This window comes from Trachurus japonicus, chromosome 16 (genome assembly GCF_045865225.1).
Source record: "Trachurus japonicus isolate A0001 chromosome 16, Traja_1.0".
NCBI lineage: Eukaryota > Metazoa > Chordata > Actinopteri > Carangiformes > Carangidae > Trachurus > Trachurus japonicus.
In genome coordinates this window covers 16919008-16933640 of record NC_140922.1, presented here as the reverse complement: position 1 = coordinate 16933640, position 14633 = coordinate 16919008, and the positions used below count along the sequence as shown (strand labels likewise).

General features: G+C 44.9%; 2 protein-coding genes across 2 annotated transcripts; both read left to right on the top strand.

The window, feature by feature from the left end:
- Nucleotides 1-902: 902 nt before the first annotated feature.
- rad54b (RAD54 homolog B) lies at nucleotides 903-14399 on the top strand. Its single transcript, XM_085802204.1, has 16 exons — nucleotides 903-1021; nucleotides 1810-1979; nucleotides 2100-2298; nucleotides 7999-8199; nucleotides 8816-9115; nucleotides 10005-10167; nucleotides 10274-10499; nucleotides 11034-11120; nucleotides 11216-11336; nucleotides 11413-11552; nucleotides 11638-11928; nucleotides 12096-12259; nucleotides 12334-12595; nucleotides 13362-13428; nucleotides 13533-13730; nucleotides 13841-14399. Exons 2-16 carry the CDS (start codon nucleotides 1833-1835, stop codon nucleotides 14086-14088), a joined length of 2814 nt encoding a protein of 937 aa, XP_085658330.1. The 5' UTR covers nucleotides 903-1021; nucleotides 1810-1832; the 3' UTR covers nucleotides 14089-14399.
- LOC146972228 (fibrinogen silencer-binding protein-like) lies at nucleotides 5135-7073 on the top strand. Its single transcript, XM_085802206.1, has 2 exons — nucleotides 5135-5746; nucleotides 6329-7073. The coding sequence occupies exons 1-2, from the start codon at nucleotides 5340-5342 to the stop codon at nucleotides 6882-6884; spliced, it is 963 nt and encodes a 320-aa protein (XP_085658332.1). The 5' UTR covers nucleotides 5135-5339; the 3' UTR covers nucleotides 6885-7073.
- Nucleotides 14400-14633: the final 234 nt, after the last annotated feature.

The following is a 14633-nucleotide window of genomic DNA, read 5'->3' as shown; positions in this document are numbered from 1 at the left end:
GGTGTAGCCGTCAGAGATTACCGCTGTCCTTCAAATGTTTCTGTCTCCCTTAATGACCCACCCTATCCTGGGTTTCTCTTTCTGCCTCTCCCTCTCTCTGGATGTGGGATTAACATGGATTACACTCTCTCTCTCTCCCTGATTGGATTACAGACTGCAGGACATCAGATGACACATACTCTCAGACCACAAACATCAAACAGCAACCAAAATGCCTCAACTCATCTCAGGCCCTTTATAGTCTGTTAGGTTAGACTGTGATGGAAGAGCAGATCCTTACAGTATAGAAACATTCAGCTGAAGAGAAGAGCTTGTATTTACCATAAATTTACCAAAGTAAACCAATGTTTGTACCTATGATTTGTATCACTGGGTCTGCAAAGTTGCAAAGTTGTTGCTTGTTGGGGTGAGGCTATTCTATTTTAAATTATTTTGTATAATGCTGGTGACATTTTATGCAATGAATAACAATCAATCAAATCAAGTTTCTAAAATAATGATACACACTGTTTTCCTCTGAAATCTTGTGTAATTGAAGAAGGCTATAAAGCAAATAAATGAATGAAAAACCTCAAGAAAAGCACATGTGCCTCAGAATTGTACTATCATACAGTAATTGACTTTGGTAAATGATGGGAAATGATCGTATAAAGATCCGACATCCACAACAAACCTGTCATATTTACATTTTTTCCTTGTCTACGTTGCTGCTGAGGGGTGAAGTGAGGTCAGTTGTCCTGAGGCTGCTGGGTGAGCTCGATTTAACTCCGGGATCGGCGGGGTCGCTTCAACTCCAATGAAACCGTGAGCGCTGAACTCTGGTGACGTAACACACCGAACGCACCCCTTTCACGTTGACCCCGCCCCCTGCGCGGCGCTCAGCCAATCAGCTTCTTCACGTCGTTCAGCGGGAGAAACGGAAAAGAGAGTTGAAGCAAAGAGGGAAGACTGTCTTTGAGTTTGGGATTAAATGAGAATTTTCTGACCTTTTATGCTCTCGTGAAACTTTTATCTCGCCCGGGTATGTATGACATGACATGTGTGTATGTGTGACATGACATTACGGCCGAGTTTGGGCCGTGTCAGCGTGTGTTTGTCGCTAGCGATTGAGCTAACTTTGCTAACTAACCTGCAAGAGTGACGTAACTTTACGTCGTGACAAATCACAGCATTAGTTTCATCTACAGAAAATCTTTGGTTGGACCTCACAGTTCGCGTAGTAACGTTACATGTTTTTTGTTTTTTGGGGGGAAAAAGGGGGCAAACGTTGTCAGTTGGTGTCATGATGTACCGAGTGAGTAATGAAAGTGTTAAATGTCAAAACACGGGCTACTACAGTCGAAGTGGTGCCCACTCCCCACCTCTCCTAATCACAAGACACAAAACATAGAGATACGAAATCGGAGGAAAGTTGTAGCCTACATGATACAATATGAGTTACAGTTGTTATGATGTAAACAAACCATCCTTGGTTAAACCTGTGTGTGTCTGATAAGAGTGTTTAAGAGATCAGGATCAGGAGTCTGTGTCGCATTTGTTATCAGTTTGTTTCTCATGATCACCCCTGCACACTCTCTAAACATTAGCCTACGATATATCTGTATTTTCTTTTTTCTAAGCTACTTAAAAAGGTATGAACCTCCTCTCTGTTGTGGACAAAAACATATGAAATTGTTACAGAGGAAGCAAGCACCGAGTTAGGATATGGCCAGGGGCGTATCTTTAACAGATATAATAAATTGTTTGTTGTAATGTAATTTACTGCTACAATATATGAGTATGTTGACATTAATTTCTTCCTGTCTGCAGGAGATATATTACCGTGGGGAAGAATGAGGCGCTCAGCAGCTCCCAGCCAGCTCCAGGGTAATGCAGTGAAAAAGCCTAGATTTGTGCCTCCAGGAGCCTCTACCTCATATCTTGTGGCTGAATCAAAGCCGTTGAACCCTAAACCTGGATTAGGCAATCTCCTGCAAAAGGTAATTTATTCACACCCTCCAGTATTTATTCGATTCCCATCATCTTCACACATGTACTGGTGACATTTGAAATGTCCTCTCATAAATTCCCTTTTCTTTTCCTTCCCTGTTACCGTGTAGGTCCAGAGGAGTTTAGCAGCACCAGCTCCGAGTAAAACAGAGAGTGATGACGTCCAGCCGAAACCTGCACAGGCCGCTCCAGCATTGTCCAGGGCTCTGGCTCGTGTGCTCAATGCAGTGGAAAGTAAGGAAAACGAGGCAGAGACAGAATATCCTGACGGTGGCACCAGAGACTATGCAGAGGAGGACCGACCAGCAGGTAAGATGCAAAGATTTATGGCTGAAACAACGGCTGTGTTTGCACACTGTAGAGCACCAACAAGTTGAGTCCTTGTTGGTGGGTGCTGGATATAAGTAATATGAGTGAAAATAGAAAGGCAGCTACACACAGAAATCAGGACTGTGTGGTTTTTTGTTTTTTTTTGAGTGGCATTTTGTCCCAACACGAGTCTTCATGGAAGTTGTGTATGTAGAAAACAGAAACAGAAAACAGAAAAATCGGTTTGGGTAGTTTTTTTAAAGAAAAAAGTCAATATTCTCTGATTTCAGCTTCTAGAATGTGAATATTTCTGGTTTCATTGTTCCTTTATGATAATAAACTGAGTGTCTCTTTGGTTTGTGGACAAAACAAGAGATTTGAGGATGTCATCTTGTGGTTTGGGAAACACTGACATTTTTCAACATTTTTTAACATTTAATTGACCAAACAACTAATCGATTAATCGTTTAAATATTTGACAGATTAATCGATAATGAAAATAATCGTTAGTTGCAGCTCTAACAGTTATACTGATGTCATAACGGCTATGGTTGAAGAGTCAGGGGAATGCATATTCAAAGCCCACACACATTGATATCATATTAAAACTCAAAATGTCATCCAAAGGTTGAAAACATTTCTCTTTGCTCTGACGGGTCTCAGGTGTGCTGACAATGTAATTATACTCTTTAGGTCTTTTAATTTCTCTAAAAGTTTGCTTCCTCTCTGTCACCACCTGTCATTTCCCTTCAGTAATGGCCGCAAAGTGTCCACAAATGAAAAGATTTTCGAATTTCACTAAGAAATTTACTTTGTGATCAGTTTAATGTAGTGAATACATCACCCGTTAAGGCAGCGCAGGCTTGCAAACTGTCATCAGACATCAGTGTGTTCCTGCTACAAGTGCTTAATTAGAGCAGACAGGAACTAGGTCGTCTCCAATTAGATGTGGGTAATTTAGTCACAAATGTTTCTCAATCAATTTATGCCAGTCATATTACCCATGGCCATTTTACAATTAGTGTACACATATGTTTCTAAAGTAAAATCCAAATATACAGTGTAATTCATTCTGCTGTATCACTTCTCCATTATGTTAACCTGCATAATGTGTCTTCCTTCTACCCCTAAGCTGTATGGGAGACTGTCATAATCATTGAAGTGATGTATTTTGTATGTATTTGCTGTTGCATTTTACTGCTTTACTAAATTCATCTGACCCATCCTGTAGTGATAAGGACCCCCTAAATTGTTGCGTGTTAGTTGTCATTATCTCCAATACAAAAATGTATGCAAATCACTGCATACACTGTAGAGAAACATACAAACATAATCAGAGAAATTGACATTGTGCATTTCCTTATACCAGAATCTGAGTGCATAGATGGACAATAACATTAGATGATGTGGGGAAACGTGAAAAATGCGCCATTCATTATTGTGTAATTTACTGACTACGTGTAACAGTGGATTGATCCTCTCTGCAAAGATATGATGTTTATTTACAAAAGGATTTTGTTATCTCAGTCATGACAGATAATTGACCTCTGTGTGTGTAGACATGAGTCTGTCTGACCATGTTTAAAACCCAGAGCCTGGTCCCGACCGGTTTGTTCTCCTGCTAAACATTAACCAGCGGCTTCACACGGCGACACGGTGTCGGTGTTGCTCTCAGTCGCTGCTGATTGCGCGGTAATTACGGACTGGGCTGCGTTACAGGTCCCGTGAGCTGCGGTTAAATATCCATTTCCTTCCTGTCACTATTCTAGTTCACACAAATAACCGCGTATGTTGTCGGCGACAGCCAGGAGCGGCGGCGCTCTCCGGTTCCCCGGTGCTGGAGTGTCCCGTCTCCGTGGCTAATAATAATCACACACACACACACACACAGACACACACACACACACACACACACACACACACACACACACACACACACACACACACACACACTGGATATAGATGTTAAACCAGGCGGGCTGAGGTTGAGTGACAGCAGGTCCAGCATTATGCAAATGAGCGCGGTAGTGCGGCGGCAGCGCCGGGCAGATTAGGACTGTGCTCGGGATCAGTGAGCCACCGCTGCCTCTGTCTGTGTCTGAAGGAGCAACTAGTGCCTCTGTTTTCCAGCCTGGAAACACTCACACCTCCCTCTCTCCCTCTCTCTCTCTCTCTTTCTGTGTGCATGTGGCGGGCTACAGTTTCCCCGTAAAACGTCCCCGCGAGCACGTGTTTCGATAATGTGTTTCGATGTTTAATGTGCAGCAGGACGCACAGCTGCGGGTTTATTGTAATCAACCACCTCCGCCGGACGGAGTGTGTGTGTGTGTTTTTCGGGCATGCGCAGCGCGTTCACAAAACCCCTCCCCCCTTTACTCAGTTAGTTAAGCCAGCGCTATTTCAAAACCTCACTCACTTTAGGAAAATAGACTCCTGACCTCCACTAACCTGACACACGCTGTTTGAAGACACACATACACACACACCACCCCAATAATATGTGTCGGGCACACGGAGCCGCAGCTGCCGTCCTTGTCTTTACAATGTGGAGGCGGTGTAGTGGCCGTGCTCTGCTCTGTGCTGTGCTTGGTTTGGGGTTTACAGAGACCGAGCTGTAAGTAGGTCGGGCTGGGCTTAAGCGGCTTAGCTACGTCAGCCTAAGCTGGGAGGAATTCATCCAAAGCCCTCCGCGGTAGGCGGGGGCCTAAACGAGGCTGGCCTAGTTAAGCCTGATTCTTATTGTGTGCTGCACAGCCTGTTTTTGTTTTGCAACGTAGCTGAGAGGGGAAGCCAGAAGTAGAGTATGAATCCATGCACATGTTAGACATAGCTCATGCTTGATTTAGAAAAGGAAGAAGAGAAGACAAATGAGACATGCATGGGGAGTTAGACCAGTAGTGGCTTTATCACCGAGGACCAAGAAAAGCCAGCAGCAGGGATAAGGAAAAAGACAGGTGGGGAGAGTGGAGAGCCACAGTGCTGAGTGTGGTGACAGCCCACATAGGCCTGACTTGGTCTCTGTGAGTCCGCTATGCTATAAGATGGCGTCCAGCTCCGTGTTTCTGTCCAGCATGGTGGGAAAAGCTCGCTCCTCCAACTTCACCCTCTCCGAGAAGCTCGACCTGTTGAAGCTGGTCCGTCCTCACATCCGCATCCTGGAGGAGCACACCAACAAACACGCCGTCATCGTGGACAAGAACAAGTGCTGGGACACAGTGGCGGAGCAGTACAACGCGCTGGGGGGGGACAGACCCCATCGCACCGCTCAGGGCCTCAGGACCCTCTACAAGAGGCTGAAGGAGTCGGCCAAACAGGAAGTGATGCAGCGGAGACACGCCCAGCCGGAGTACAGAGCGAGCATCTCCGAGCCAACCAGGAGAATTATGGAGATGATCCCTCACCTGTTTCACCATGTGCCCATCCACGAAAAGGACCAGGCGCTGCGCAGGTACAATGTTATATACGCCTACGAGCAGACGCACACTGATTGATAAAGTTCAAAAAAGGATAACGGAGCAGGTCAGATGAGAGTTTAGGTAACGCAGGTATCCATCCTTGGCTCCAAGCATGTGTTCAATTCACTGATTCAACTGTTAAAGGAGGAGGGAGGGAGGGAGGGGAGGGGCTGAGCTCACCCTCCCAAGTCTAGTCAGAGTACACACACACACACACACACTGTACATAGGCAGAGCGGGAAAATACAGCGTGTCCTGCAGTAACTTGCCTGTAGCTGGTCAGTAATGTGCTTTAGTCAGAAAACACTCAGCAGTCGGTATTGATTAACTTGTTTACTGTTTTGCTGTTTTGAGACAAAAACTTAACACATGTTTGAACTTTAAATCGTGTTTTCAACTTGTTCAGCCACGGTGAGCAGCCAGTATGTTAGTGATTTGTGCGTCTGCTCTGATGAATAAGATAATCCTGCGATTGATTTATTTAGTATGCATTAACACCAACAGATGTAGACGCTCTGTAAATATAGTTTAAGCACTCCAGTCTGACTTATTTTCATCCTTCTTTCCATTTGTAGATTAATATACAGCAAGCACAACTCTCCAGTTGAACATCCTGGCAGCAGCTCCTCTCTGGCTGGACTCCAGGATTACTCAGCAGCTGTCCCAAGTATCCCTCATGAGGTGGTCCAGCTGGACCCTGAAGAGGATGTAAAACCACCGCCAGATCTCCCCATCCTCTCCACGCACACGGGGCCAGCGCTGGACGGAGGCCAGGAGCAGGAGGGGGAGCAGGACTTGGGCAGCATCCACGATTACGAAGCATCCCTGTCTCCCACCGCCTCCTCCGTTAACATCCCACTGTCCACCTCGCCGCTGCCTTTACGCCACGACCTCTACCCCAACGACATCTACCCCCACCACGAACCCGACAGGTTTCGCCCCTTGCAGCTGGCCAAAGAGGAGCACGAGCTGGTGGTAGCCAATCACAGGAAGGTTGCCTTGTACCTGGAGGAGAAACGCGAGGGGCTGAAGAGGAAGCAGGATCTGGAGGAGGAACTTCTGAGAGCCAAGATCAAAGTGGAGAAACTAAGGGCTGCTCGGCTGAGACACGGACTGCCGATTCCTCTATAACAAGCATGAACGCACACATTTGTTTGATGAATTTCTTTTTTCAAACATAGTGCCTCACACAGACGCATACTGAAGGATAGGGCTGACTTGTGTTGTTGATCAGTCATCGTGTTACTCATCAGGTTAGATATTCATCATCATTCCTTCACTTCTTGAGAGCAGAAGTAAAAAAAAAAACAAACAAAAAAAGTTTAAATGCTCACATTACTAGCACTGTGATGGGCCAAAACAGGTCAAAAAGACATTAACGTCCAGATTTGGAAGGGAATATTTGTAGTTGTGACTTTGTCCCATCGTTTGAGAATGTGAGGTTGGCATTAAATGTACAGGACAGTATTTACTGTCATGAGGTAATGAGAGGAGTGTGACAGTCATATCAAGGAGATTACCTAGTGCCCTGTTGAAAACGTCCGTGTAATCTGGCGTCCTTGGAAATGAAATGTGAAAATTTTGATTTTATGAGGTAAGAGAAGATGAATACTCTAGATCAGCTGAGAGATTTCCAAACATACCAGGATTTGAGCACAAGTTAAACTTTGAAAGGCCTTAATTTATTATGCTAATAACGAGAAATTCAGTGAATCATGGTCAGTCAGTCAAATTCTTTTTGTTTGCTGATTTGGCCAGTCGAGTAAACAAACGAAGGCAGATGTGGTTTTGGTTTTGTGATGTAAACTGTTATTTAAAATGTGTAATCACAATAATGATTGAATTGTTATGTTGGTCTACAAGTGTACATGTTTGTTTGCATATGTTTCCTCATTTCTATTAAAAACAAATTAAAAGTCAGTACTCTATTGTCCTATGATTATTACATGACTGACATTCCTTTACCTCGTTACAGCTATTCTGTCTTTTTTATTATTATTATTATTATTATTTTATCAGATTGAATCCAAATAAACGTACATCTGCTCTTTTATTGCATATTGCAATAACTCTTTGTGCATTAAATGTTGTATTTTCACACTGAACCATGGAGCACTCGGAGCTGCAGGTGTGTGGCTGTCATCATGGTTGAAGGACGGAGTGCGATGTGTAGATTTGGTGCAACAGTGACCTCTGCTGATGGTTCGTGTGACGTGTTTAAATTCACTCTGTCTTTGTGTTACAGGCGTGAATGGCTCTCCACAAACCCCTCAGCCTCCTGCAGGCTCACACTCCGGCTGCAGTCAGGATGGAGTGCGTTACCTCAGTGTGATGTGGTGCAAAGCCAGTAAGAAGAAACACAAGCGCTGGGAGGGCGACGCAGTCCTGGTGACCAGAGGACGCACAGCCACACTTAGAGACATGGAGGGAAAGGACATCGGCAAAGGTGAGACCTGCGTTTGATTTTTTCAATCAGTGAGTGGAACTTTGTGTGACGATGGAAAAAGGCAGTAGAGCTGCAGCTCCACGTTCACGCAGCATTTAAGCAAATCCTAATCCCAGATCTTTCAGCAGTAGCAGGTAAGTACTGTAGATACAAATGGCAACACTTTGTGTAGAGCATTATATTTTATTTTACATTATATTTCACACTAACACTCATTTGATGAATGTTGTTCATTACATTATGTTGTGATTTGGGTTTTTTAGCTCAGCCTTGAAAAGTGGCTGACGCTGACCAATCACATCCTTTATAATGTGCTTGCACTAAAGTCAGTAATAATTTTTTACTGCATGAAATAAGTTATAACACTGTTTTCTTGTGTGTTTTAACATAAACTGTTATTTCATTTTATTGCTGCTGGTTTACTGAACTTACCGGTATAACATCACTAGACTAGCAGTGAAAGTACATTAGATGGTTCTAGGCTGCTCTCTATATTTTCTCTACAGCTATATGTTCTTATGTTTAAATAACAGCTGTGGCCATTGATATCAGGCATTTACTTGAAGCCTCATTTAAAGCTATATAATTACTGATGTTTACGCATGTTTGTGTACAGGTAGTGGCTACAAGGTGTCTGAGCTGGCCTCTCTCTCCGAAGGAGAGACCCTGATGATTGGTGGGAAGCAGGTGGAGGTGATGGGGTTTATTTCTGCTGAGGACTTTGCCAGGGGACGTTGTTTTCAAGAGGTCCAAATAGAGAAAGAGGAGCCGCTCACAAAGTCGGCTCCGCCCGCTCCTCGTCGCTTTGCATCCAAACCTTTCTGCCCCCCAACTCAGGCAGGAAGAGCAGAGCAGCCAGGAACCAAACCTGAGGAGGGACAAATCTCTAAACCCCGCCATGACCCTCTAGCACAAGGTACAGAGTTTTAAATCAGGAACTCAACTTCTAGGAACTGATGTTATGCTGGATGAATTAATTTTTCTGGATGCATATTTTCATGCCTGTTCTGAAAGAGTCTTAATTTTATTTGCCTTGCCAGTATGTGTCAACATATTTTACTTAAAAATATATCGGTATAACATTATGACCACCTGCCTGATATCGTGTTCGTTCCCCTTTTGCTGCCAAATACGCAACAAACTGCGATGTACTTGTGTATTTCGACACCTTTCTGTCAGAACCAGCATGAACTTCTTCAGCAATTTGAGCAACAACTCATCTGAGCTTTTGCTCCCCATGTATATCACTGAGCCGTGACCATCCATGACCATGTCAACGTTTCACCACTGTTCCTTCCTTGGACCAACTTCTGATAGATACTGACCACTGCAGACCACGAAAACCCCACAAGACCTGCAGTTTTTCAGATGCTCTGACCCAGTCATATAGCTGTCACAATCTGGCCCCTTGTCAAACTTACTCAAATCCTTATGCTGCCCATTTTTCCTGCTTCTAACACATCAACTTTGAGGACAAAATGTTCACTTGCTGCCTCATATGTCCCGCCCACTAACAGGTGCCATGCTGAAGTGTTATTCAGTATTGACTTCACCCTTATATTAAATCTTCGACTGTCTTGGATGTTTTGTTTTGTACGTGTATGTATTAAGTATGTGTTTTCTGTATGCATTTTTGTTTTTATGTATTAAGTATGTGTTGTGTGTTAATGGTTTGTATTTGTCATTTATTAAGATGAAAAGACCCCAGGAAGAATAGCTGCCGCATGCCAAAAGCTAATGGGGATCTAAATAAACAAAACAAAACAAAAACCTGTCTGATTGGTGTATACTCTGTACATCCTCAGGTGCACTGGTAATGCCTCGGCCATCTCCCACCCACCAGTGGTCTTATAACAGGTCAGGGCTTCCTGTCGTTGATGTTGTGGTCGACCCCCACCTGACCACTCACCTGAGACCCCACCAGAGAGACGGCCTGCTCTTCCTCTATGAGTCTGTCATGGGCATGAAGTGAGGGAGCTGTTCCTGTGAAAATCTAAATTAATCGCATTTAGCCCGACGACTGGAAACAGATTCCTAATAGACTGTGTTGGTTTGTTTGGTGTGTTTGCTTCAGGGCTGTGGGTCGCTACGGTGCGATCCTGGCTGATGAGATGGGTCTGGGGAAGACCCTCCAGAGTGTCGCACTGTCCTGGACCTTGCTGAAGCAGGGGCCGTACGGTGGGAAACCAGTTGCTAAGCGCGTCCTCGTGGTCACACCCGGCAGCCTAGTGCAGAACTGGGGGGCGGAGTTTAACAAGTGGCTGGGCCGCGAGAGGATCAGCGTCTTCACTGTGGATCAGGTCGGTGGGGTCCTACATGCTCATTCTTATTTCTGTCTTTCTCCATTCAGAGTTTTTATTAAAGGGGAACTGTGCAAGTCCGGTCGCTGTCCTGCTGTTTTGCTAACCCTCGTCCTGGCCATGCGCATTTGTTTACAACGAAGCCAACGAGAAATCAATCAGTAGAGCGGTACATAATGTTATATATCATATACGATGTCACGAGGTATATTTTTGTAGTCTTATCTGTACTAAACAAGAGATTACAGGTTAAGGGGCACGTCTGTGTCGCAGAGACGATGGCCCCGATCTTGTAAAGTTGGTTTTCAGAGACATTACGTGGAAGGCAGAGAGACTTCATTCTCCTTCGTAACAAGTCACATCTCATTTATTTAACCATCACAATTACTCTGAAGCCATTTAATTATGCTAAAAATGTAGCATAGTTCCTCTTTAATATATTGGTCCACCTGTATTTTTTCTTGGTTTAATGGTTAGTAGGTTTTATAAATGTGTGTATTACATAATCAACATAACTTCTTCATTGCGGTACAGGACCACAGGATCGAGCAGTTTGTGTTATCTCCTCTCCACAGTGTCCTAGTGATCAGCTACGAGATGCTGCTGCGCTGCCTGGAGCAGGTACGTTCACATCGAGGTCCAGCTTTCAAGCATGAATCTTTCAAATGCACCAGTTGAAACCTGCTTTTTATATTAAATTTTCCTTGTGTTTCCAGGTGCAAAAAGTGGAGTTTGGTCTTATAATTTGTGATGAAGGTCACAGGTTAAAGAACAGCAGCATCAAAACCTCCTCTGCTCTCAGCAGCCTCAGCTGTAACCGCCGGGTCATACTTACAGGTACGCAGTTGCGGCTACTGAACAAGATATGAGGACGTGTTGTAAAGGTTTATAACGACTTGTTTGTGTTTTGAAGGCACTCCTGTACAGAACGACCTGCAGGAGTTCTATGCTATCATAGATTTTGTTAACCCAGGGATCCTCGGGTCATCAACTGCTTATAGGAAAGTGTATGAGGAGCCAATTCTACGCTCTAGACAACCGTCCTGCGGAGGGGTAATTCTCCTTCTCTCTCTCTCTCCCTCTTCTGTGAATCTGCATCCCTTGTGTAGAGATATCTCATATCTTTCCTTGTCGACAGGAGGAGAGAGCCTTGGGGGACGAGCGAGCAGCTGAGCTCTCCCGTCTGACCGGCATGTTCATCCTGAGGCGGACGCAGGAGATCATCAACCGCTACCTGCCTCCTCGTCTCGACTGGACGTTGTTCTGCGAGCCGTCTCCTCTGCAGCTGGAGCTCTACAGGCATCTCCTGTGCCACCGGGTCTTCAGAGCCTGTCTACAGAGCACCACGCAAACTCACACACACCTTGCCTGCATCACCGCGTTGAAGAAACTCTGTAACCACCCTGGTCTGCTCCACTCCACTGTCAAGGTTGTAAATGTTTATTCTTTTCTGCTTTTTTCATATTCATATATGAATATTGTACTCACGTTGTTGTTATTTATGAAATGCTCAGTATCATTGTGGGAAAAAAGTTGTGTGGTAGTGACTGTATTTCTGTGCGATTTGTCTAACTGTGAGTGATGTCTTGTTTTCAGGAGAGAGCGGACCGTGGATCAGAGGAGAGTTCAATGTACGACGGTCTGGCAGATCTCTTCCCAGAAACCTACTCTTCTGGTGGATACAGCGCTGCTGATTCAGGGAAACTCCTTGTTCTGTCAGACCTGCTTGCTGCCATCAAGCAACTCAGCCCTTCAGACAGGTGTGTGTGTGTAGAGAGTGTAGTTTTGTCTATATAAACTGTGCATCTGTATCCGTGTATCTGTGCCAATGCAGGGTGGTTGTGGTGTCCAACTACACCCAAACACTTGACTTGCTCCAGGACTTCTGTGTGCACATGAGCTACACCTTCTGCCGACTGGACGGACACACACCCACCAACCAGAGACAGCGCCTGGTCGACAGCTTTAACAGCCCCTACTCGCAGAACTTTGTGTTTCTGTTGAGCTCTAAAGCCGGCGGGGTGGGGCTTAATCTGATCGGTGCGTCCCACCTGGTGCTGTACGATATCGACTGGAACCCTGCCAATGACATTCAGGTAAGATACAGAAAGAAAGAGAGAGAGAATGAGAGTGTCATGCCAACGGCCAAAGTCTGTACAACTGTCTGTCCCAATCGGTCCCGTTTTGGTTTTATCAAACTGTTGTGTCTTTGCCTATAAACTGTTGTAAAGTGTTGTAATAGCTGCACTACGCAACAATCAACCTGAATCTGACTGTAAAGGAAGGTGTGTCCACTTCAAAGCCGTACATACAAAAGCAGATCAATGACAGGAGTTTTATGGTTATAGATTGAGGTGTGATAGAGATGTGTTGTTCTATTTGTAAGTTGATCATGAAAAGCCAGTGAATGAACGTCCTGCACCGACCCCACCCATGTAATGTGCTTAAAAAGGGTCCACTTGCAGTCCAGACACATATTGCTCAGGTGTTTTTGTGACATTGAAGAACACAAACACAAAAAGGCAGTAAAATACAGGATAACAAGCTATTGATTACCTAGATTAATTAGATTTCCCAAGGTGTGTCCTCATGATGGCATCGCCAACAAAACTGTCCAGTTAATGAGTTACTTACGTGTCCACAGGACTTCACACTCAGAGCTCTCGATTTCTTCACTGTCAGTGTTCAAAGTCAACGTGAGTAGGAGCAACAATGAGTCTTTCTCCTGAGTTCAGACCAAATAAAACTGAGCTACAGGTGTGAAAACACCACCAGACTGATGTATATGTTCCCGTCCACCAGGTGGCACTGTGTTCATGTGTGTTGTTCTCCAGTGCAATAATACTTCTGTATTGTATTTAGGCCATGGCTCGAGTATGGAGAGATGGACAGAGGAAGACTGTGCACATCTACCGTCTCCTCACTGCAGGTCAGAATACACTAACGCGCACAATGAGCCAGGAAATACTCGACTATAATAAATGAGGACGGATTTGCAGTTTTATGTCTGGGTGTGTCACTTCCTCCTCCCAGGCACAATTGAGGAGCGTATCTTCCAGAGACAGGTGTCCAAACAGGGGCTTTCTGGGACTGTGGTTGACCTGGGCAAAGGGGCGGAGCACACCAGCTTCTCCACCAATGACCTGCGAGATCTCTTCAGCCTGACGGACACGCCGTCTCTAACTCACGACCTGCTGAACTGCAGCTGCAGCATGGACGGATCAGTCCAGGGTACGGCTCTCACACACACACACACACACACACACACACACACACACACGCCCCCCGATTTACACCTGCACCAGAATCTGCCATCAACTCACTCTTGTCCTCGTTCTCAGCTGTCACAGAGGAGGAGGACCCGGTCTCAGACAGGTCATGCCAGCTCGGTCGTCATGGTGACCGCAGAGTGGGGACGGCGGTGGCGGCGGCACAGGCACAAGCACAGAAGCATCTCAGCATGTCCGAGCTGATGCAGTGGAGACATTTCTCTGGTGACACACACACCTTCTCAGACACCTACCTCGATCACGCACGAAACCACATCACCTTCGCCTTCCAGACGACCATCTCTCACACAGCTCCGTAAACACACACCAGATAACACTTCAGGTATAGATGACTAATACGTATATTCTACTACGTGTTTGTCATCAGCCTCTCTGGGCTTTGTCTTGCAGCCTGGATACAATATGTGGTTAAACATTCAACAACTGTTGCACGTTAAACAACCTGCCAACAACAGCAATACAGTTTCCATCGACTTCAAACAGTGTCTCCTTGTGAGATTCAGTGTCTTGTTTTCGTATTTTCTTTATTTATTCAAAGATATTTACTGTAGAGTGTCATGAAAAAAGTGACATTCAAAAGCAACGTGTGTAATAAACTGTTTTTTAAAGAGCTGAAAATTTGTTCTTGACTTAGGAATTCTTATATGCATATGCATGTGTGAGTGTAAAAGATTAAGTGTTTGTGTGCCAGATACAGTTTGTGTTTTTTTTATCAACATGTATAGCGGAGATGGAGAGGTACTTCTATGTCCATCTACAGCAGTGTTTTTCAACCTTGGGGTCGGGACCCCACGTGGGGTCGCCTAAAACGTCTAGTAATTGATAAAGAAAATTACTGATGAAT

Coding starts and splice junctions, on each gene's coding strand:
- LOC146972228 (XM_085802206.1), top strand. CDS start 5,340: ATGGCGTCCAGCTCCGTGTTTCTGTCCAGCATGGTGGGAAAAGCTCGC. Junction 5,747..6,328: donor AAGGACCAGGCGCTGCGCAG/GTACAATGTTAT, acceptor TTCCATTTGTAG/ATTAATATACAGCAAGCACA.
- rad54b (XM_085802204.1), top strand. CDS start 1,833: ATGAGGCGCTCAGCAGCTCCCAGCCAGCTCCAGGGTAATGCAGTGAAA. Junction 11,553..11,637: donor GACAACCGTCCTGCGGAGGG/GTAATTCTCCTT, acceptor CCTTGTCGACAG/GAGGAGAGAGCCTTGGGGGA. Junction 12,260..12,333: donor CAACTCAGCCCTTCAGACAG/GTGTGTGTGTGT, acceptor GTGCCAATGCAG/GGTGGTTGTGGTGTCCAACT.